This window comes from Siphateles boraxobius, unplaced genomic scaffold (genome assembly GCF_051911475.1).
Source record: "Siphateles boraxobius isolate OS27281-9 unplaced genomic scaffold, OSU_SipBor_1 41, whole genome shotgun sequence".
Lineage (NCBI taxonomy): Eukaryota > Metazoa > Chordata > Actinopteri > Cypriniformes > Leuciscidae > Siphateles > Siphateles boraxobius.
This window is the reverse complement of record NW_027509042.1, coordinates 30,849,302-30,873,433: the sequence shown is the minus strand read 5'-3', so window position 1 is coordinate 30,873,433 and position 24,132 is coordinate 30,849,302. Positions and strand designations below refer to the sequence as shown.

Here is a 24,132-nt window from a genome sequence, read left to right as displayed (position 1 = left end):
TGCTTTTCCCAAGCCACTTTTATCAATTTCCACAGAATTCGTAGAACTCCTGAAGCACTCTTGTACACTCTGTACGGAACTCCATTAGGCCCTGGAGATGATGAAGCCCTTGCCTTTCTCACAACCTGCTCTATCTCTTTCCACTTAGGTGCACAGACCTCCATTTGGTATTCTGGTGGATTGATAGGTGGGATGTCTGACGGAATTGACATAGGGTCATGCCTTTTTGCATATGTATGCGTTTCCTCCAAATATCTCTCTAGCTCAACCCTAGATGCTTTTAAAGTGCCATTCTTCTCACTGGTGAATAACTTCTTTATGAATTTGAATGGGTCTTTAAAGCCCTCGCACGCTCCTTCTTTTTGTAGCGTTTCCGTAGGCGCTCAGCTCTGCGTAATGTTGCAAGCTTATCTTTTATGGCCCTTTGTAAGAGATTGAGTCCCTCCTTCTGACTTTGTTCCGCTCTTTTCCATTGCTTCCTCAGCTGTCTCCTTTCTCTAACTAACCCTTCAATTTTCTGCTGCCGTCTAGACAATCCAGGAGTAGTTTGTACTTTTTCCTTCCTTTTTTCCACAAGAAACCTCTCACCTCCATATGCGTAAATGATGTCCCCAAATTTATCCAGCTTCTTTTCAACTGTACCAGTTAATCTTTCCAATGCAAAGCATAGATCTGTGTTTACCGTGTCATAGGCAGTTTTCTCACAAGCTCTTGCCCATCTAACTCCAGGCCTATGCCCATTGAGGTTCTTTTCTCTCTTATGCTGGTTAGTCTGACCGGGTTCACAAGAATCAATGTGTTCATCACTAACTGTGCAAACCCTCCTCTCCTCTATGACAGGGGTGCTGATATCCTGCGAACTGTGGTTTGCTTCCTGTCGCTGGATTTCATTCGACTGACTTGACTGACTTCGTAAGAAGTACTGATCAATGCGAGGCGCTTGTCCCTTCTCCCTCAAGCATTTCATTTTCCCTTGATAAATCTTCAAACCCCTGACTGTTGATGCCTTGCTCCAGCCACAGAAACAAGCTTGGAGTTCAATGACTTTGCCAACTGCAGAGCCTGAACTAGTCTTTTGTGAAGTACTCTCCATACTCATATCCGTTTCCATTCCAAAGTCGTTAACCATGTTGTCCACCATTGAGTCATCTTCCGCCCCTGCTCTCGCAGACTCTAGGGGTATTTTCCCCTTTAATTTTTCAGAAGCCTTGGGCGGGTGTCTCCAGCATTCTGTAAACACAGAGCTGGATACTGCCGACAATGGTAAATAACCCTTACCAGCCCCATTGGGGTCTCTTTCCTCCTGTCAGCTGTCTCTCCAGGCTGTCACAAGGTCTTTCCCTTGTTGCCAGCAGCACTATTCACTGCAGTCACTGGACGTATCCAGATCTTCATGATTTCCATTACACGAGAGTTGGTGTTAAAACTTCATGCTGATTTGTACTCGGCTTTCGCCAAGATAATCACCAACTAAGACGTAGCTTTACAGTAACCTATGCTTCTCCATCCATTTACGCTTCTTTCCATCTGGTGACGTGAATCTCCTTCTGTCTGGTGTTAATAGCTGCAGTGTATTGCGCGTCAGCACACACAACGGCTGCAACCACAGTGCGGTCCCCCCATAACAACCCTCTGGATTGAGCGGAGTAGGGAACATCTCTAGGGTCTTCAAGTGGGCAAATTCATACAGGTTTGAAATAACTTGAGGGTGAGTAAATGATGACAGAAGTTTCATTTTTAAGTGAACTATTCCTTTAATTTCATATAGGATGCTTTGTCAATCATCCATACATTATCCAGAAAACAACTGTCTGTTACTACTCAACACTGATATTAACAATAAAAGTCATGTCACCTTCATTTCTGAAGCGCTTTGTACAATACAGACTTTTTAAAAGCAGGTTTACAGTCATTTACCAAAAAAAATCTGCAGAGTACAATTCTCCTCTGAAGTAGCTCTAAAAAGAAAGTGTCATTATTCAACTGAAGTCAGTTCAGTTCCGTTGTAAAGATCATCAGTTATTAAACTAGTTCAGTTCAGCTATAAAGCAGCTCTGCAAAAAAAACGTGATGTCATCATCCAGCTCAGTTCAATTCTCATCAAATAGTAACATTGTTCAGCTGTTGTCAGTTCACTGTTGATTCAGTTCCATTTAAAAGCTGTGTAAAGATATTCAAATATGAAATTCGTCTATAAAGCAGCTTTGCAGAAAACGATGAAAAAAAGTGATGAAAGTGATGTCATCCTCCAGCTCTGTTCAGTTCTCATCCGATAGTGTTCGTACTATCAAATCAGTAATATAGTTGAATATTGAGTAATACCAAATACAATTACAGTTTAACAGTTGTACGTAATTTAGTACGTAAATTAATTTCAAATGTCTTCTGTATTTGGACGTTTCTGACAAAATGTTGAGTGAAGTTTAAGGGTTTTTCTGGGTATTTCTCTTTTATATCTCTACATTTATCATACTGAAGGAGAATTTAAAATAACTCAAACTCACCAGTGTCACTGCTCTCTTATGTGCATCTTCCTTTACAGTGGGCGAGAGCAGTGCTACAGAGAGTGGAGATGAGGACATGTCAGCCTCTGCTGTGTCGTACACAGCCACTCAACACACACCCACTAGCATCACTCTCACTGTCAAAAGAGTCAAACACAATAAAGTTAAGAAGAGAAAGAAGAGCACAGAGAAAACGCGCACTACCCCTAAAGCCAAGAAAGTTAAGGTAGAACAACAAATACATGCACAATGCTGCCTACAAAAAATGACAAATGTGAAAAGTCAGTAACTGACTAATTGTCACATCTGTCAGAGCTTTCCCATTGTCTGTATTATATGATAATAAAAGTGTTTGTTCTCATTACAGGCTTACAGAGAGGGTTCCAGAAAATCCATGAGGATGAAGGTATGGACTCAAATATGCAGTGTTATCTAATGATCCACTTCTATATCTTAAGAAATATTATTGTATGTAATATGTACAATTATTGACATTGTCTTAAACTGGGAAAAGCAGTTCAGTTTGCTGACTTGTGTGTCTGGATCTCCTTTGAAGATTAGCATTTTGCTTGCATAGACTCATTAAAGGTTATAGTTCACCCAAAAATGGAGAAAAAAATATATATATTTCATTAATTACTCACCCTCATGTCGTTCCAAACCTGTAAGACTTTCGTTCATCTTTAGAACACAAATGACGATTAATTATTTCTGTCCCTCCATAGACCGCTACGCAAATGTCACTTGACTCTTCAAAAAAGTCATAAAGAGATTGTAAAACTAATCCATATAAATTGAGTTTAGTCTAACATTTCCTGAAGAGACATGTTTGCTTTATATGATTAACAGATTGAACTTAGGCTTTTATTCACATGTAAACAACCAACACACATCAGTTGTGGTAAACCAACTGAAGCTCAAGCTGTGAATGAGGTTCATTCTCGTGTGTCATTTTAAGCTTCCGCAAGAGGTTTGTTATCGCGTTTCAAGCAGGGCTGATTGAGCTTGTTTATGTTCGCTGATAAAGGGCGAAAATAAATGTTCATCATATAAAGCGATCAGGTCTCTTTAGAAAATTTGGTCTGAGCCACTTAATTTATAAGGATTAAATTCCTTCTACTCGTAGATATTATCTGCCATTTTGTTGGACAAATAGATTTAAAAATTTTGTACCAGCTGCCATTGGTTTTTTAAATTGTTCTAGGTAATCTATTTATGGATATCTTTTTTTGTCTGTGTGTAAATCTGTTGTGTGTTTGTTTTGTTGATTGTATGGTTTTACTGCTTGCTGTGAAACATATTGTCCCTTAAGGATAATACAGTTGACCTTCCGTTACCTTATTTTGACGATCTCTTTTATGAACTTTTTTTAGCGTCAAAGTGTTAAGTTGCGTAGCTGTCTAAGGAGGGAATGACATAATTTTCATTTTTGGGTGAACTATCCCTTTAAGCACACAGCAAGACTCAAGGTCATCACCAGATTTTTTTGCTTGTCTTTTTCCTGTTCTGTGCAATTCAGTGCAAAATCTGCAAATTTGTTGACATGTTTTCTAGAAATCTTGACATATAAACAATGTGGCAATTCTGTCATGTTATGTGCAAGTTTATGTGAGTTTGTTAATGTATTTTTAATGGCTACAATAGTTAAGATAGTCTTGTAATTGACACATCTAGATGGTGATCAGTTGTGAAGTGTGTGCACCTACATGTGAGTCTTTTATCTGTTCAGTATTGTAGTGTGCATTAGTTTTAGTACTATTAATTGCCAAAGACTGAAATCTTTCTCTTCCTCCATTTGTTATCTGATCAATCTTAAATCGAATGCATCCTCTGATTGTTGCAGAACTCTGCGTCTGAGGCCAGTGTTCTGGATGAGAACACAACAGAAGGATGGGAGACTCGAATTCGCCAGTGGACTGACCAATATGAGGAAGCTCTGGTTAACCAGTACAGTGCTGACGTACAGACCCTCCTCGAACACTACTGTGCCAACTGCAACTCGTCCCCATCCCAGTCTACTGTCGCCATGGACACCATTAATCGAACAGAACTGGCTTGCAACAACACTGTGTTGGGCTCACAAATGCAGGTATAGATGGGTTTTCATGGATCGTCTTAAGTCTTGAGGTTTTAAGACTGTATCAAGTCATCAATATCATAAATAGTATAAAAAAATAACAGCTGTTTTAAAACATCTTACATTTGGGAAGGAACAAACTAGAGTCAATTAAGATGATTCATGGCTTTGTGCAAAGATTGGAGTGACAGCTAATTTTATTAACTTTTATGTATATTGCGCTTTATACAATACAGATTGTTTCAAAGCATATTAACATTGATAACAGGAAGAGGATTCAATGATGCAAACTGTTCATTTCGGCTGTACAGCAGCTCTAAAAGAAAATAGTGTCATTGTTCAGCTAAAGTCAGTTCAGTGTTGATTCAGTTCCATCGAAAAAATCATCAATTATTAAACTATTTCTATAAATCAGTTTTGCTGAAAACAGTGATTTTATCGTACAATTCAATTGAATTCTCGTCCAATAGTGTCAGTGCAGTCAAATCAATAAATATCGTTGAATATTAAGCGTCCCCAACTAATAGGGGTTTGACGAGACAGTTAACTCGCGAGATTGGGCTCACGAGAACGAGATGAGAAGACTTTTGCAGTTTTTTTTTTAAATCCTCAATGACGAAATATATGACTAGAAAAATAATCTGCATGTGCATTTGAAATGTTTTAACAAAGTCATCTTGTAATGAATGCCATTTCATTTCTACTTTCTGAGTATGAATTATCATATGCATTGAAAGACAACAATACTCAAGCACTGTAAAAGGTTTTGCCACCAACTTAATTGACTGGCTTCTCTCCTGTATGATTTTATGAGTGTCTTTAGACTTTACATGTACATGATTTATGAGTTTCTACAATGTTTGACCTCCAAACTGAACTCCTTTCCACAAAATGATCATAGAAATAAAATGAATAACACCGTTTTCTCTTAGTCTTATTAAGTGCAAACAATAAGTGCAACCATAATCAAAGTACTCTCTCAATATTCAAAGTGCAAATAGAGACCAATTTTTTTCTTCAAACATGATACAGAGCTAAGAGATGGTTACAACTACACAGCCCAGTCTAAGATAGTTTTCATATTGGAAGATATTCGCATCTGTCAGGGAGCAGGGTATTGAAATGCGTGTTTGAATGCGCGCTCGCATTTTATTTGCGCTTTCACGATCGCGTGTACTCTGAATAGGGAGTGGTGGTGCTGAACGTGGACTCTACAAGAAAATACATTTGACAGACACTTAGGCTCTGTTGTGCAACGAATCCTCAGCCATGGTCTTGTCAGTCATTTCGTCACGTGATCAGTAAACTCTGATTCCTGCTGCATTACGTACGACTCTGCAGCTCGTGTTGGATGAGCTAGATGGAATTGGATGGAACTACGTGGCATATTTTATCCTATCTTCACCCTCACACTCCGTCGTGGCAATATCACTAGACAGCTTTTCACCTCGACGAGAAATGTCGCAGGTGTCACATTTTAATCTCGCAAGATCTCATCACACCCTACCAATTAAGCAAGCCAGAGGCGAAAGTGTCAAGGAACCCAAACACCATCAATTGACAGAATGGAGAAAAAAACCTTTGGAGAAACCAGGCCTGGTGGCTGTCATATCGACGAGGCCTTCACAGGGGATTGTCTAGTTGACATTCAGGGCTGCGTTTTGGTCATGTCTAGGTGCAGGTCCACCATCTGGTCTGGATACGGACAGGATACGACTGACTACGGTAACCTCGGGATAAACAGAAAGACTAATATTAGCGTAGATGCTATTCTTCTTACAATGTAACAAGTACATCGGGTGTTATGGGAAGTGTTCTCGGTTCCGGTTGACAATTGAATTTATGCAGCCTAACAATCCTTTAACGGATGTGAATTATAGAAATGTGATAATGTGTTGTGTATGCCAGGTTAAAGAGATGTGTTTTTAGATTTACACTGACAGATTGTGTCTGCTTCCCAAAAAAAGCTAAGAAGACTTTTCCAGAGTTTTGGTGCTGAATAGGAAAAGGATCTCCTGCCTGCAGTTGATTTTGATGATATAGGTATTATCAACTGGACAGAATTTTGAGATCGCAATAGATGTGAAGGATTATAATGCATTAAGAGCTCACTCAAGTACTGAGGAGCTAAACCATCTAGTGCTTTGTAAATAATTGGCAAGATTTTAAAATGTATGCAATGTTTAAAAGCGAGCCAATGCAGTGTTGACAGAACCGGTCTAATATCCTTTTCTGTATTTGTCATTGAGAGCATATGTCGTAATTTAGGTATATTTTTAAGATGGGAAAAATGTGGTTTGCTAGAAATGTGGCTTTCAAATGAAAGATTGGTACCAAAGAGCACACCAAAGTTCCTAACTGACAATGAAGACTTGACAGAGCAGCCATCAAGTGTTGGACAGTGTTCTAGGTTATGATGTGTGAAGGTTTTTGGTCCAATAAATAAAACCTCTGTTTTTTTTATGTATTAAGTTGTAGGAAATAATTAGTCATCCAATTTTTTAAATCAACTATGTATTCCATTAATTTTGTAAATTGGTTAGTTTCGTTTGAGCGTGAAGAAATGTAGAGCTGAGTATCATCAGCATAACAGTGAAAGCTAACGCCATGCTTCCTAATGATATCTCCCAAGGTCTAGCATGTACAGGGTAAAAAGCAATGGTACTAGTACTGAGCCTCTCACTAAAGAAACCCCACTCCATGCTCACTTCATAGCAACATTTTTAACCATTGCGAGTGTAATATTTTTTTACACAGTTGAAGAAATAACTATATATGTAGTAACCTGCATTTTAGACTCCATTTTGCCTTTTTTGGGTCCAGAAGTGGAAATGTTTCCAAACAAAGCCAATGCATGAGCAACACAACATGGTGGTGTGTTGTTCCTGAATGAATCTGTGTTTTTGAATAAAGTAATTGAGTCAGTGTTTGCTAATAAAAATAGGTGGTCACCACCTACTGGTGTAACAATGTAACCTGCAGAAAAGGTCACTGAAATATGGCCACCATTAATGTATAGACTGACAGCTTGTCTGGAACACAAACAGTCAAAAGTCTGGAACCGGAACTAGCCATTGTATAGATGAGATGCCATATATTTATAATTAAAAATTAATCTTCGATTAACTCACTTAGTGAATAGAGTAAAAACTGTTAGTGGAAAACATATCTTGAGAGTTTTAAACTCGGAGATACACCGTTTTACTGATAAGCGGACTTAAGGACACAAATGTGTCCCAGTCTGTTAATCTGGGATAATTCGTCACATATAATGTTGCTTCCATTTTTTTTAAGCTGTGCCATCCTTGTATAGTGACTTGTACTGAATTGAAAACTTGTTTCCAAATGTAGTGTACTTTTTCATTTAATAATTATTTGTATATATAATTATTTTGTAGTTACAGCTGGGGCGTGTAACACGTGTGCAGAAACATAGGAAGATTCTCAGAGCTGCACGGAATTTAGACCCTGAAACACTCATCATTGAGTATAGAGGCAAAGTCATGCTCAGACAGCAGTTTGAAGTCAACGGACATTTTTTCAAAAAGTAAGTGTTTCTGTGTGAGTGTATCTATGTATTGTCAACATCATCTTGGTCTCATCTTAATTATTTAAAATGATAAATTATATAAAAAAATTTAATCTCATTTTAACAGTGCATTTGTAAAATGTTTATTGCAAATTGACTGTCCTTCCTGATTCCTTCTATTAACTCCACTTCAGGCCATATCCATTTGTCCTGTTTTACTCCAAGTTTAATGAAGTGGAGATGTGTGTGGATGCCCGGACATTTGGCAATGATGCACGGTTTATCAGAAGATCATGCACTCCCAATGCTGAGGTGAGATGAATCTGGTGTTATCTGGTAACTGCTGATGTGGTAGGGTTGCTTCACCTATACGTATTAGTGCATATTCTGTTCACAGTTTCTTTTCTGAGTGACAGCCTGATTATATTTTGTTATTTTTATCCTGTATACGCTAAAACACAGGTGCGGCACATGATTGCAGAGGGGATGATTCACCTGTGTATCTATGCTGTCGCTCACATCTCAAAAGATTCTGAAGTCACTATCGGGTTTGACTACGAGTTTAGCTGCTGGTTAGTCACTCTAATACGTTTCTTTAGATCTAGTATGAGTCTTAGATAAACTGCGATTTGGTGTTGTTTGTATTGACTCTTTTCTTCCGATTCTTCCAACAGTAATTATAAAGTAGATTGTGCATGTCATAAGGGCAATCAGGACTGTCCTGTGCAGAGACACAATCTCCGCCCCATCCAACTATCATCCCCTCAGTCTTCACAATTTGCCCTGCCTGGAATAGAAACACGGAAAAGACGAGCCCGACGCAGAGAGATGGAAGGGGACAGGCTTGTAACTGGTGTGTCTGATGAGAGCAGCCACTTGCTGGAAGATGCAAATGAGACACAGGGAGTTAGCGATACAGAGGTGCATGTTTGTGGAATAACGATTCTCAAAGTCTACTTCTCTATTGCAGATACTTTGTGAAATTATAATGATGATTATCTCACATGATGATGAAGCTTAGCTTGTTTTTGTGCTACAGGATGCTCTTATTGACAGAGTGAAGTTGGAGAATGGAGAGGAGTTAGACGAGAATGGAGTGCCAATACCAAACAGATGTGTAAGCTTTAATCATATGAGAACAGTTATAAATCAATACATACTGTCTAATTCTAACACAGATCCTGTGGTCTCACCTTGGGCCCTATGATTTCCAAAATGTGGAAAACACGGATGGAATCGCTAAATACAGTATAATATCACGGAATTTAGCCAATTTTGGAAGGATAAATCAAAATTAAGACGGTACACTTAATCAAAATGATGTAGTGGACCAGTGTGAATATTATGGTGTGTTCAAGTCATCTTGTAAAGATCGTATTTACGAGTTGAGTGCACATGAATGCCACCACAATGTCGTAAATACGAGTGGGAACCTCAGGATTTTCTTTAAGCCCCGATCTTTACGAGTTGGGGATGTGTCACTGAAAAACATGGCGGAATACCACTATACTTAAAGGTATTTAGCAGTGATATTGTCAGGCTTTTCTATTTACAGCGAAGTAAGCTAATTGCCTGCACAGACTATGATGGCATTATAATATAACAATGTAATATGTAACGATAAAGTTTGCAGTGGCTTCATAAATTAATTAAATCCATAAAAAAACAGAGCACACCTGATGCACATTTCTTTGTTCTTAATTTTCTACAACTAGAGTTTAAGAAACTTGCTCTATTTTTGTGTAATTAATTAAGAAAAAGGACACATATCTTATTCTGACGAAAGGGACTTGAACGCACATGCCATCATAAACACGACTTCCCACCTCGTAAGTACGAACTTCCCAGGAGGACTTGAACGCACCATTAAAGGTCAAAAAGATGTGGCACAGTTTCATCTACTACACATTCTCAAGCATGAGTGACGTTTGAAGTGTTTATTCAAAAAATAAAAGGAATTGTTAATGAAACCAGTTTGTTTTTTTCCTGAATTGATTTACAGAATTTCTATATAAAAAAAACTTTCAAAGGGCCTTAATATTTTGATGAATAATAATAATAGTTTTAATCCATTTAATTACTATATTATTACACATTTTATTAATTCCATAGATTTGACATGCTTTTTGATTACTATAAATTAATTAAACCATTAAAACCCAATCCTGAAATAAAATAGATTTCATAGTGCCCTACTCACCATATCAACCACTCATTCTTTTTGCCCCACTCAGTCTCGTGACGAACGCAAGGCAGAGGCCATAATGCACATGTTCGAGAACCTAGAGAGGAGAAAGAAACGTGGTCAGGGTTCAGCACAGGGTACAGCTGAAGAAAACAAACTGGAAGCGGGAGAGGCAGAAGTGCCCTCACTTACAGCAGGAAACTGTGTACCAAATACAGGAGCAGTTGGAGGAGTCAGCACACGGCGCACCTCCCTTGCCACTGTGGTAGTTACTTTTTACTTTTTTTACTTTCAATTTTGCTCATAATTGCTGTGTTCTTTACACACTTTTACTTGTCTCTTCATTAGGACACAACAGACATCGACCCTGAGAAGCCCCCTGCTACACCCAGTCCTGCCCCTAAAGCACAACCTGCCCGTAGTTCCAAACCACGTCCTAAGAGCCGTATCTCCAGGTACCGCTCCAGTTCAGCTCAGCGTGCTCGGAGACAGCGACAGGCTCTTTCCCAGCAAGCAGTGGAGGGCGTTCTGGTGGGGGGTGAAGAGGGCAGTGGTGGGGCAGCCCTCAGGGAGCAGGGCCAGGGAGAAGGATCTCCGAACTATGGCCATCTTCAAGATGGAGAGCTATATGGAGCTGCCTCTGCAGGGATGGGTAATAAGACACATGTCAGATACCCAAAAACCAAAAAGGTTAGATCATTTCACACAATAAATCCTACACAGGTTAATGGTCATGTTTTTCTTAGCCACTCTAGTGTGGGTTTCATAAATCTTGTTCAGAACTGCAGTGTTGTGGCTTTAGAGGGTAGTTCATCCAAAATGATAATTCAGTCATTTACTCACCGTCATGTTGTTACTAACCCATAAGACTTTGGTTAATCTTTGAAATACGAGTTAAAAATATTTTTAATGAAACCTGAGAAGAGACTGTCCCTCCATTGAAAGTCCAAGTAACCAAAACTTAGAAGATTCAAAAAGGTATGAAAGGCATCACCTAATATGATGAACAGATTTCATTCAGAAACTCATGCGTGCGTCATTCACTAAAATAAGGCCTCGTTTACACTGTCAGTGAAATGTGACCCAATTCCGATCTTTTGCTCATATGTGACACAGATCGGATGTGTTCTATGACAGTGTAAACGGAAAAAACGCATGCATTCAAATATTTCGAAATCGGTTTCAGGCCTCGTTTATGTGGAAATAAATCAGATATGTGCCAATGTGACTGTCATGTAAACAGGCAGATCGGATTTTCTGAGGCCGTAGGCTATGTCTCAGCGGTTTAATGACGAGAAAAACCCCGACGCGCATCTGCAAAGAGACGGTTGGCCCGACGAAACATTGTGTCGTCGTAGCAGGGCTCAACATAAAAAAAAATCTCCACTGGCCCCCAGGGCCAGTAGATCAGAGTTTTGCTGGCCCCTTCTATATTTTTACTGGCCCTTAAAGAAATATAAGGAAAAGCACTTTTCCATTGAACTGTATTTTACAAAAAGCATATTAGTTTGCCTGATTATTTTTGTCATTCGTTTAACATTTATCACTTAAAAAATCTGTCAATGAAGAAAAAATGAAGAACGTGCTGAATCTGATTCTATAACAAGACTGAAGCGAACACGAATTATGCATTTTGCATAACGGCTCGGTCGGCTTTTGTTGGACATTTCCGGCAAACGAAAGAGTACATGCCCTCATCGCCTTTCTCCACCCAGGTGTACTGTGTTTTCCATGACACTAGGAATTAGAGCTGGGCGATATGGCCAAAAAAAGATCATATCTCTGTATTTTTTGGTTAATTGGCGATATAGGATATATACTGAATATTCGGTAGCCTTCTTTCTACGTTTCTATTTGGATAAAGAAAATCTGTATTTATTAAAAAAATATATATATATATTTCACATCCTGCTCAATGATATCCACACAATGTTGATATTGAAGGATAAACAAATATAGGGAATGTAATGTAGGCTATGCAATATATTATGTGCAAAAAGGTGGTTAAAATCACATTACATTTTAACATTGTAACATTACAATCTAAAAACAAAATATTGCTTTTGTTTTTAAAATGACTAAAGGCTAAACTAAAAATGAAAATAAAAACAAAAGCACAAACTAATTAGGCCTATATTAGTTATTAGGCCTATACTAGCATTTGATTCCCCCATTATAATGGGCACTTTCATAAAAACATACTTGTAGATTTAAAATTCCACATATGGCACATGTATTGTCTCCAACAACAAATATTTCAGCAATATGTATATTATAGTCAGAATTATTGCGCTACTATTCTATATTATCCTCGTCTGTTTGGCGCGCATGCGCATGGCGGCGCTCATTAACGGAAGCTTGAATATTAGCGGAGATTCACTTACAGAAGCTCGTCCGCTCCTGACAGTGAAATTGACATATTTGTTTGACTTTCTAACATTTACAGATGGAGAATATACCTGTGAAATGTAAGTTAAGCACGGAGGAAAGCACCACGTCTCAAACGCATTAAACAGCGCAAGTATTAAATCTGTCAGTCAGCAACAGTATCAGAGTACCTGACAATGCAAGCTGCTTTAAACTTGTTAACTAACGTTATATCTTACCAGCTATTTTGAAGCGCTTAGTACATGTTGTCCTAAACATGACACAAGCTTATGTTCTTTCACTGCTGGAGCTCACACTGCGTCCTCCGCTATTTTTCAGATGTGCTCGTATCAAACTACTGTATCGATATAAACGGTATTGCCTCATTCCATATCGTTTAAAAAGAAATTGATATATTGCACAAAATATACCGCCCAGCCCTACTAGGAATGTCCTCTTTCTCGTATCAGCCTCGTAGTTCTTTGACATTTTAACACGTTATAAATAACCTGAAGTAACATTGACACTCTTCGCGTCACCGTGTATGACGTTTGCTGTTTGTTTTGCCGATGGCCAGTCACTTGCCCGTGCGGGCCAGTGACTGGCCAATCAACTAGCCCGACATACTCTTTTACTGGCCCCGGGCCATCGGGCCATTGCTTAAGTCGAGCCCTGGTCGTAGGAGATACCTCCATACCTAATCCTACCCAAGGGGTTCACAGTGCGTATCATGCACACAAAAACTATTTTTGGGGTATTATGGCACGAGAAATAAAATTAGTGGTAGGCCTATAGATACGCACTTTCATGAGATCGTGTTGTATGTTCTCACCATTCCTGAGATCTCTCTCGCACACAATAACTGAAGCACATGCGCAGGCTGCTATGATGGCCCTTTTCGTCCTCCTCTGCCTCAAAATCATGGTGAGGTTTGGCGAACTTCACATATATCGCAAAGCTAGGATAAAGCATATTTTGCATTCGTCCATCTGTGCAAGAATCCCCTTTAAGCATGCACAATGTTTCAGATAGTATGCCAAGTGTAAACACATGAATCGGATATGGGTCACAATTGAAAGAACGTGTAAACGGACGATCAAAAAAATCGGATATAGGCAACAAATCAGAATTGGGCATCAAGACCTGCAGTGTAAACGAGGCCTAAACCTCATTGGTTCTCGTGCATCACGCAATCATGTTTGTGCTTCCATGTTTACCATATTTCTCTATGTATGAGTGTCGATCATGGTTTATATGAAAATAAAATCTTAAAATAAATCCATTCACCTTATAAAGCTATTACATCTTGGATTTAACCGCTCGATTCATATGGATTAATTTTACGCTTTGACCTTTTTGGATCTTCTAACTTTTGGTTACCTGCACTTGATGGTTTCCTTAAAAATATCTTAATTTGTGTTTTAAAGATTAACCATAGTCTTTTTGAACAACATGATGGTGAGTAAATGATGACACAATTTTCATTTTTGGTTGAACCAACCCGACATCAAAGAACTAGCGGTGACAAAAGCTGACACTGTTTGACGCCTTTCGTCGGCTAAGATTGCAGACATACAAAACGTGAACTAAGAGCACTTGCTTACCATTTTGAATATCAATCATTCTTATCACTTTGAACATATTTGTGCATTCGAATGCTCTGGTAAGATGATCTAAAATTCTAATTTAAATTCTGTAAAATTATATTCTGTCTGTACCATCTTGACTTATTTGCCTGCTTTCATCCTTTTTGCTGTTATTCTCGTGCACTGGCTTGTTCGCTAAGCTGAACAGCCAATCAGAGTTCTCTCTCTCACTGACGGCCCGACACCGATTCAACATGCTGAATCGGCCCAAAAAAATCCCTGACTGCGTCCGACTAGAGCCAATGGTGTGGAACACACTGAAAAACTAAGCCGGCCGACGCTCAAAAATGGCCTAATATTGCCCGCCGGCTGACTGTCGGCTTGGTGTGTCCAGGCCTTAACACTATTTATTCATTCCATGCCCTCTTCAAACTTATTGTCTTGTACAGGGTCATGGGGATGCTGGAGCCCATCCCAGTGCTTAGGGCTGAAGGCAGGGAAACACTTTAGCACTATAAAAATCTAAAATTTCTCCCCCTTCCTCTGTTCTTTTATTGCCAGATTAGGTTTGAGGATTTGAGTACTTTTTCAATACTTCTAGTTAAAGTTAGCAATGTAGCGCTGGACTTGATTTGTAGCAGCAAATGTAGCACTGGACTTGATTGGACCATTGGTTTGTTGTCATTTGCTAACTGCTGCGATCTCATGTGAGTGACAGGTTGCTTTGAGATGGGGGATTATTGTCTGTTATTGAGCAAAGTGTACATTTCATCAGGGATATCATTTGTATTTGATTAAATATTCTGAGGGCACATGGATGTTTAAAAAAACATTGATGTCCTTAACATAAAAATTTAAATGGTCAATTTTGATTTCATGGTGTCTTTAAAAAAATTGCTTTATTCATACTGTGGTCAGTCTATGTTTCAGAGCTGTAAATGTAGTCATTTAACATTTATTCTCTCTCTCTTTTATAAGTACCTGGTGACGGAATGGTTAAATGACAAGGTTCCAGAGCGGGTGGAGGAGTCTGTGGAACGCCCTTTACGCATCACCACTGACCCCACAGTTCTGGCCACCACCCTCAACATGCTGCCAGGACTATCTCATTCACCTCTCATCTGTACCGCCCCCAAACACTATGTTCGTTTTGGTTCCCCCTTTAACCCTGAAAGACGTCGCCGACCCTTTATGATTGACCCAGCATATGGTTCTTGCAAGAAGGTTAGAACGAGTTACTAAACAAGTAAATTGCTTTGTCATTCAAGTTTCCCCTGAAAGTGATTTTGTAGAGTTCTCCAGCTCATATGTGGTTTTTTTAGACATAGCTTGAATTAGACGTAGCTGAATTGACCAAAGACTTAGTAGACTCAACGTTATTGTTATTGTGGCTACATTGCATGCCTTTGTGTATGTCTGTCTGAGCAGAGGTGGATGAAACAAGCGCTGGATGAGAGCATGTTATCTGGCCTGTTGGAGGATGGAACGGAGTCCAATTCTTCCCACAAAAGTAACACCAGCAGCACCAGCAGCTCTCTCCAGTTTAATCCTGGTAATGGCTCTTACTCCACTGTTGAGACAGCTGAATGTGAATTGTATTCAGGGTTCTAATTAATGTTTTTTTTTTTTTTTTTCTATTTTTGATATTGCCTCTCGTGCAGAGCTGGCAGGGCCCATTAAGAAGAGGAAATTGAAGTGTCCATCGGAAATTGCAGCTCCTCCCTCTGAACTCTTGTTACGACCATTGTCCCCCATCACCCCACCTCTGCCCTCTGAACTTCCAATGACGCCTCTTCATTCGCTCCTAAATCCTTGCTCGCTTTATTTAGGTGGGGAAGTGGAGAAGCTAAATGCTACCATGCTTCCGTTCTCGCCACTCACATCCCGGCCCACCAGCCGCTGCAATACACCTCTACAGTTTGAGGTGAACAAAAATATAAAATGGACTTCTCTCTTGTTGTGATTTGCTGTAGTCATAGAAAACAATAGCTATATATATATATATATGACTTGGTTTCTTTTCACAGAACATCTCTTCTCCTGAGGCTTCTCCTGTGCACAGATCAGAATCTCTGACTCCAGAAGTAAGTTTCAATGCTTATACATTCACATGGAAGGGCTAATACTTGCTTGTTCAAATTTGGAAGGCTGGCTTTGCCATTTCTGAGAATACGGATGCACTTAAATGAGTTGTACAAACATTTAAATTAACTTACAATTATGTTATTACAAAGTTAATTTATCTACTCCAGTTTATTGGTGTAATATTAACATTTAAACGACAATAAACAGTAATAACTTGATTTCAGAACAGATTTATTTAAACATAGATTAAATAATGAAGACACAATATAATGAATTTGTAATACAGTGTATATATTTAGCAAAGGGATGATCTCTTGAGTTATTTTTTCTAGCTAACTGAGTTTATGGACATTGAATAGCCTACAAGCTGTTTTATTGTATATTTCCCTAGTTGAAACACTGATTGAGAGATCACTTGAGATTGGATTCATTTCGATAAGTTGTAATGTATCTTTCAACATACTTATTGGTGTTCACCCATGTTTATTTCATGCTGTAGAATAGAGGAGATGAAACGATCGGTTCACGTGCACTTGATCCGTGCTGCTGCTTCCACTGTTTTAGAGTGTCACGGTGTATTAAAAAGAGGCAAAAGCAACTTCTTTGTATCAAAAGTAACAAAGCTTTTTACAATTATTGGATGGCAGATGCGCTACAAATGTCACGTGAAGTTTGGTTCACGCATCATATGAGTCAGTATGCTAAGGTTGTGATGAAATTGTGCAGAAAGTGTAGTTTGACTAAAATTAAGAAAACTGGCAAGTTTAGATTGTTGATAAAGAAAATTGTGTGCCCAAATAGTATCTAACATTTTTTTCTGGAAAATAAGTCAGGTCAAAATTGCATTGTTTAAGAGAAAAAAAAACGTGTATAACTGTGTATCATCTGTGTATTACCTTTTATTGTTTCATTCAGAAATAATGTAAAACACCGGTAGATAAAAACGTTATGATATAATACATAATTATTGTGTTTATATTACATTATAGTTCCCACTCCATAACAAATCCTTTAAATTTAAAAGTATCCAGAACAGGAATGGAAAAGGCAGGTATAATTATTATACATAATTGTTGTTTACATAATAAATGCCACTAATTATTATAAACGGCAAGCCTAAATAAGAGTATTTAAAGCGAAACGAACTACAGGCATGTGGGAAATGCGCTATACAAGTAAACCTGGGCTCATGTACCTCTCTTATTCGGCAGGAATCCAATTGTGTGCGCTTTGCGTATATTTTGCATTCTTGGAATATATTGTGGACTGAAAAATTCCAGTTAAATATTTCATTAAAATACCTGAAAAGAAATGAAATTGAAATGAAAATTTTTTTTTTCCTTTTCTTTTTTTTTTCTTCTCAGCCCTGTTTGCCACCAGACTTCACTTCACGAGTCACTGCATTCCCTGACTTTTCCACAAGCCGGGGAAGCCCGGCTCCTGTGTCAGAAGACTTCTCACTTCTCACTTCTCACACTGCTCAAGACTCACTCAATGGATCTGGTGGTGGGACTCCCCGCAGCTCAGCTGTTGTGTCCACTCTATGTGACTCTTCCTTGGTTTCACATGCCAGTGAGGCACAGGCCCGAGAACAGGCCTTTAGGACAGAGTTTAACCTTATTTACACCTGCTCTCCCCTCAATGCCAGTCTACCCAGTGGTCCTGTAAGTGACAGACACTTCCCACAATCAGAGGGCTTTTCCACAGCTGACTCTGACTTTAGCACAATGAGCAGCCAGGGGCTGTTGATGGAGGCGGGTTCAGGTTCTCTTTCGCTGTATCTGGACACACAGTTCGGAGGTGGATATTCAGAGAGCAGCACATCCCCTCACCCTAGCAATCCACCACAGAAGAAGAAGGCAAGTACTACGGCCACATCAGTTTGTCCATTTACAAGTCATATGTTTTTAATTTACCATATTATGGAAATAAATGGATTTTTTAAATTAAGCTCTTATAGCACAATATTATTGACCTACCACTGGGGTAATATAACCCCAAGGGTAAGTTTAAGACCCTGATATACTCACAGCCAAGTTCTTTTTCGCTCTTCGCTTAGAGGTAAAAAAAAAAGATTAAAATACCTGAGCAGAAATAGCAAACATCACGATGCCTCCCATACTGTTAGCAGTGGTCTGTAGATGAAAATGTAAATATGTGCTGTGCATCTTCCTCTCAGCAACAAAATAAGCTCAATAAAAAAGACTGGTGAGAAAACAGTAATCAAGGTAGCATCTGATCCATAGTGATGTGCATGTTTGCACGAGCTCTGCCATTCAGCACTCCAGTAAAGTCACGTCACATTTGTTAAATAGCAGTTTATACTATAGATTGCTTTAGCGCAAGCCGCTTTATAGTATTAAACTCTCCAGAGTGTTCATGTTTTTACACATGTGTGACCTTGACAAACTGAACAGAGGAAATGAACCAGAGAAGATTTCCACGTCAAAAAGCAGGAGTCCCAAAGCACAGCTACCTATTACATAATCACCACGGACCAATGATAGTTCATACTTTTTACCATAAATTTCACTTTGGCAAGCTGATTTTGTAAAAAAAAAAATGACATCACACCAGTATATTCTGCGATTTCGATTGCTGTGTATCAGAGCCTTTGTCCCAACTGGGGATGGGGATGGGGGGGTTGGTGTTGGGGGGTCTTACTCCAAGTGTCTACTTTTAACTTTTCACTTCAACTTCACACTTTTTTTTTATACCATACAGATCTAAATTACATTTTCTGTCCAGAAATCACCCACTAACAAACAGAAATAAAAACTTTTAATTTCCAACATAAAATAAATTCTCACATCTCTATTATCCAATGACAATACATTAGACTATTTTACCTCAAAACTATGGGAGCTTTTTTTTTATTAAAAATATCTCACAAAGTATATCTTATTAAAAAATATCTAATTTCTCACAATTCTGACTTTATTTCTTGCAACTGTAAATTTATTTCCTGCAATTCTGACTTTATAACTTGCAATTTGCAAATCTCATATATGTTCATTTGTTCATTTAAACTAACAGTTGTTAGATCAAAAGTCTTTTACAGTCTTTTAACTCTTTTTTTTTTTGTGGTGGAAACAAGCTTCCATACCATACTGTTCAGATGAAATAAACCTTCAATTATTTGGGGAGCATCTTACTGTTAACCTATCAATGTCATTCTACCTTCGCATAATCCCATCTTTACAAATGTAATTAACAGAGTGGATATATCTTGACTTGGCATAGTATAAAATAAGAACTCATCTAAAATCTTGGAAAAAACTCTGATGTTTACCTTCCTTTTCCAGTGGAAAACGGTGGTCCTCTATCTGGCATGAATCTCTTGCTCTGTCTTTTATTTGCTCCCTGTTTCTCTCTTCTCTTCACTCTTAAAATTCTTGCAAAATCTTTCTTTTACCCTTTTCTCAAGGCAGAGGGTCATGGTGAGTGCTGGTAGTCAGCTGGCTGGCTTGTCTGGGTACCAGGCATTAGCTGTAAGGGGCCAGTTCAAGCCAGGGCAAAAAATGGTGAATATGAAATAAGTGGCCTCCATCTAGAAGTGTGCATGTCCATAACATTTGCATCTCCAGATGATGTAGTCCCTCATCTGTATTGGGCAAACTTATTTAACAACAACAACAACAACAAAAAAGTTAGCAGCTGCAGAGCCAATTGTATTCATTCAAAGACACAGGTGCTTTCATTCTGTAATCTACAAACATTACTCATGGTCAATCTGTCTGTATTTTTATGTGGGTTTTTCTTTGCTTTTGTTCTAGAGTCTAGAATCCTAGTTTAAAACTTTTTCCATGGTATGTTATATTTGCAAGGGTTCTAGCAATGAAAGAAAAAAGGCATATGTATTTATTTTATTATACAGCATTGAGTGGGTTAATATCAGCAATTGATGTGGTGGTTTTTAGTGTGGTGCTTTTCTAAATGGCAGCATTGGCATGCTGTATCTTTCTCATACTCGTTGAAATTATAGATTGTCATTCTACATCAATTGATCATGCATGTGTTGCTTTCTGTGTACATGTGAATGTTATGATGCATGTGTATACTAAGAAATTATACTGAAGGACAGAACTGCATGCCAGTTCATTATCTATGTGCAAATTGTAGTCACTATTTACACACCTTCTTTCCATCTAGGTCTCTCTGTTAGAGTACAGGGAAAGAAAGAAAGGGCCACGGGACCCAGTGCCCCTCGTCACAAACCTCAGCACCATTTGCCCTCGCACAGAGTCTCCAGGACAGCCGCTCATGCATTTTCAGCCTTCAGTCTCTCCGCACAATTCGTTTTCTCCAGAAAGGCAAACTTTCCCACAGATTGAGGAGGTCAGTCCTCCTGGCATCCGGTCTGGAAACCACACACAGACCACAGTACTGGGTGGACCAGAGTCCAACCACTGGTGAGGAAAAAAAAGAAGCTTATTTCAGTTAGTTGCAAAGGCAACATTTCTAATTTTCAACGTTTTTCGTCAAATATTTTTTAACTTCAGCTTTATTTCAATTAATGTTTTTTTAATAGTTTAAGTTAACGATAAAAACGCCGGTCCTGCTAAACACTAGCTCTTCATATACATTCTCACAGATCCCTAATGAACGGTTGTTGTGAATGTGTGTTTATCAGGATGGTCCCTACATCAGTTGAGCGGTTGAGGGAGGGACAGGGTGCTCTGGAACGTGTCCTGAGGGGTAATCTAAACATAGAGCGTGCCCTTAAAAGAGCAGATGCCGGAATGAATGACCAAATCAGCAGTCGTGATAAGACCACTGGTATGAATTGAACTGCATGTTTTCAGTAACTAAACTGAGAATGCTGTGAGCTGCAGAGTTTGAGTACTTCTCTGTCTGTGTCTTGATAGATGCTGTTGAGATGGACAGGTATGATCTTCAGAGCTCATCTCTGGCATCTCCCATAAAGAGTCCTTCTATACACCCACATCAGGTAGGATATTCACAATGCGCAACTGAGATAAGACAGATATTTCAGATAATGCCATGAAACCCATACACTACAAACGTTTGATCGGAAGTTTATTAAATCTGTCTTTAATGATCGTCCAGCAGATGCTGCCTCTCCAGCCAGAATCCCATCAGCACTCGGAAAGTCCCGTCTTCGACCAGCAGAGCTCCTTTTCTCCATTCTGTCCCTCTGTGAGCCCCTCTCCTCCCTGCTGCAGCTCTGGGAGGCCCAGTTACTATCCTTCAAAGCTGCCCACACACAGCCAACTCGCCCAAGAAAGCCCGCCCTCTTCTACAGTATCCATCTCCTCAGTGGACTCAACAATGTGTGTGCCACAGCCTCACAGCAGCAGTGGAGGTGGGATGGACACCTCAAGCCTTCAAGCTAAACTTTTGGACAGCACCCTGTCAGCTGCTCTTTCTCTACCCACAAGAGGTCTAGGCCACCTTAAAATGGACAGCACTGCAGTACCTCACACACAAGGTTCTCATGACTCCAAATTGGCCCAGTCGTCCAGAGTGCACAGCCAGAGAACAGACAGACCCAGTCAGGCTAACTCGAGACATCTCACAGCTTCTGGAGCACAGCACTATCCACAACGAAATTTACAGGGTCCAGGGGTATGGACACAGTCGGGGACCTTTTAGGATCCACAGTGTGTGTGTGTATGCGCGTGTGTGTGTGTCAGAAAGAGAAGTGTGTGATATCCTCACTTTTACCTGTGGAGAAGCTCTGCGTTGTTAGCGGAAATTTGATGTATTGAGTTCTGTATGGATGGTCTACTTTTTTTTCTTTCTTTTTTTTTTCTTTACCTTTCCCAGTTCCTTATCTTTTTCCAAAAACGGAATTTCTACGGTTACATGTGACTTAGTGTGGACTTCGTAACAATCAAATCAATGGAACATTAAAGTAACTAGTTTGGAGTATATAACCAGATTTAAATGTATTTTGAAAATTCACCCAAATGCTACAATGATGTGTTCATGCTGAGAATTTAAGAGGAAAGTTAAGCATCAGTGGTGAAACAAAACGTTCTCCTAAAGTAGGGTTCTCATGTTTAAGATCATGCTGATCTTAATTTCTAATGTATGGTATTATGAGCATATGAAATGGCACTCATACTTTAAGATGCTTCACACGCTTGACTGAGTACATTCTCCGATTTTCAGTTTTATCAGTAGTCGTCATCAGAACAGTTTTGTAGTGTGCTCATAGATAGCAAACCTGGCTCAGAGAAAGGTGTTTTTGAATGCACATGAAAGCAATTCTTAGTGAACGGTGAGTTATTTCCTCACTCTGAATCATTCCAGTGTCTAACTATCGTTAGGGTCTGACGCCCCTCTGGCCTGTTGAATTATCGTTAGTGTCATAAAATCACTACTCACTTGATATATAATACTTGACAAGCAGATCTTATGGTGCTTCAGTTGGTCCATTTGAATTGTTTATTTTGTTTCCCAATGTGATCATGATTGCCTCTTTAGGTAAAAACTTGGAATTGTCAGTTCAAACTTTGTTTTTTAAGTTGTTTCCAATGATTGTTAAATGCCCCTCTATGTGACTTTGTGAAAATTTGCAGAAATGTTTTTGTTTATACTCCGTTAAAAAAAAGTATTTGTACCCTCTCAAGCCCTTTAAATCCTGTAAAGTATATACTTCTTTTCTCTCAGTTCATATTTAATTTACTCTCCTTTTTGACCAGTCCTTGCATTCCAACCACCATTTTAGAAAGGAAGAGAGAAAAGAAATGCTGTGGCCAAATGGTTTGATCAGTAAAAAAGACAAAGCAAGTGAGCTGCTGCTGTGGTCTCTCAAATTTAAGTGTTTTTTATAATTAAATAGCTCACAGGACAGCCTTTTTAAAAAAAAATCAAAATAGGCATAGTACTGTACCTTCCTTGGATGGGACCTTTTATAAACGGTAAGGTCACCAATTCATGTGCCATGAAGACCACAGTAGTGGTCCGCAGTAGTGAAAGACCACAGTAGTGGGATATTGACCCCACTTCAAACAAAACCAATGCCCCTGTTGCATCTAGAGAACTATAGTTGTCTGCTTGGTGGATTTATACAATACAACAATATAAAAGATTGTCTGTTTTTGTTTTACTCTAATGTGAAAAGATCTTGAAATGATGACGGTTAATGTGTTCAGACTTAGTTCACTGGTTTATATGAATGTCTTTTTCATATAATGGAAAGAGAAAAGCTTGAGAAAAAAAAAAAGAATGTGATCTGATATTTACCAGCACCTTACCTACATGATCATGAGTACTTGGTTGAAGTGTCATTCTGTTCTCAAAGAAATATAGTACACCAAATTTGCTGCATGATATTTCTTTTGTGTCATTGTAACAGTTAGGGTTGGGTTTATTTGGGATATGGTTTTGATTGAGATTCTCCTCTTCCTAACACCACAAACATTTGGCACTTTTCTAGCATCCATAGACATATTTTTGTTGTATTCTTTTAACCTAATTTGACCCTTCCCCTTTTCATGACATAATATGCGTCACATTTTGCTTTTTAAATAAAATGTTTGTGAACATTTTTATAACTAGTTTAAGCATTTGCCTAACATTGCTGAGTGGAAACAGAGCTGAGAGTGAGATATTATAAAGACTCATTTGCATTAGATATTCACATTGAAAGATAATATAACCGTAAAAAAACACCCTATGGAATAGTTACAATATAAGATCTATGGTGGCTCTTAAATCTTTTTTACAGATTGGCCTCATAAAGCTCTTTTTATGCCAGATATTAAGATGTGTGTTGGGCAATCCAGTCACATGTGGACAATATTAAATACAGATGTAAATGAGGTCCA

At 38.8% G+C, this 24,132-nt stretch overlaps 1 protein-coding gene across 4 annotated transcripts in view; it reads left to right on the top strand.

Moving 5' to 3' along the window:
• Positions 1 to 23,856, top strand: part of setd5 (SET domain containing 5) — a 77,994-nt gene extending 54,138 nt beyond the window's left edge. For 2 of the 4 annotated variants that reach the window (XM_077199093.1, XM_077199091.1), the window contains exons 6-24: positions 2,543 to 2,730; positions 2,872 to 2,910; positions 4,348 to 4,593; positions 7,980 to 8,128; positions 8,305 to 8,422; positions 8,573 to 8,682; positions 8,785 to 9,031; positions 9,150 to 9,227; positions 10,345 to 10,560; positions 10,644 to 10,985; positions 15,227 to 15,472; positions 15,677 to 15,800; positions 15,910 to 16,172; positions 16,276 to 16,332; positions 17,698 to 18,192; positions 20,486 to 20,745; positions 20,967 to 21,112; positions 21,202 to 21,284; positions 21,407 to 23,856. In XM_077199093.1, coding sequence (XP_077055208.1) covers positions 2,543 to 2,730; positions 2,872 to 2,910; positions 4,348 to 4,593; positions 7,980 to 8,128; positions 8,305 to 8,422; positions 8,573 to 8,682; positions 8,785 to 9,031; positions 9,150 to 9,227; positions 10,345 to 10,560; positions 10,644 to 10,985; positions 15,227 to 15,472; positions 15,677 to 15,800; positions 15,910 to 16,172; positions 16,276 to 16,332; positions 17,698 to 18,192; positions 20,486 to 20,745; positions 20,967 to 21,112; positions 21,202 to 21,284; positions 21,407 to 21,949 — 3,950 coding nt within the window. In that variant the 3' untranslated portion in view covers positions 21,950 to 23,856. Of the gene's footprint in view, positions 1 to 2,542; positions 2,731 to 2,871; positions 2,911 to 4,347; positions 4,594 to 7,979; positions 8,129 to 8,304; positions 8,423 to 8,572; positions 8,683 to 8,784; positions 9,032 to 9,149; positions 9,228 to 10,344; positions 10,561 to 10,643; positions 10,986 to 15,226; positions 15,473 to 15,676; positions 15,801 to 15,909; positions 16,173 to 16,275; positions 16,333 to 17,697; positions 18,193 to 20,485; positions 20,746 to 20,966; positions 21,113 to 21,201; positions 21,285 to 21,403 lie in introns of all 4 variants that reach the window. The other 2 variants (XM_077199092.1, XM_077199090.1) reach the window with 1 other exon arrangement.
• The last annotated feature ends 276 nt before the right edge of the window (positions 23,857 to 24,132 follow it).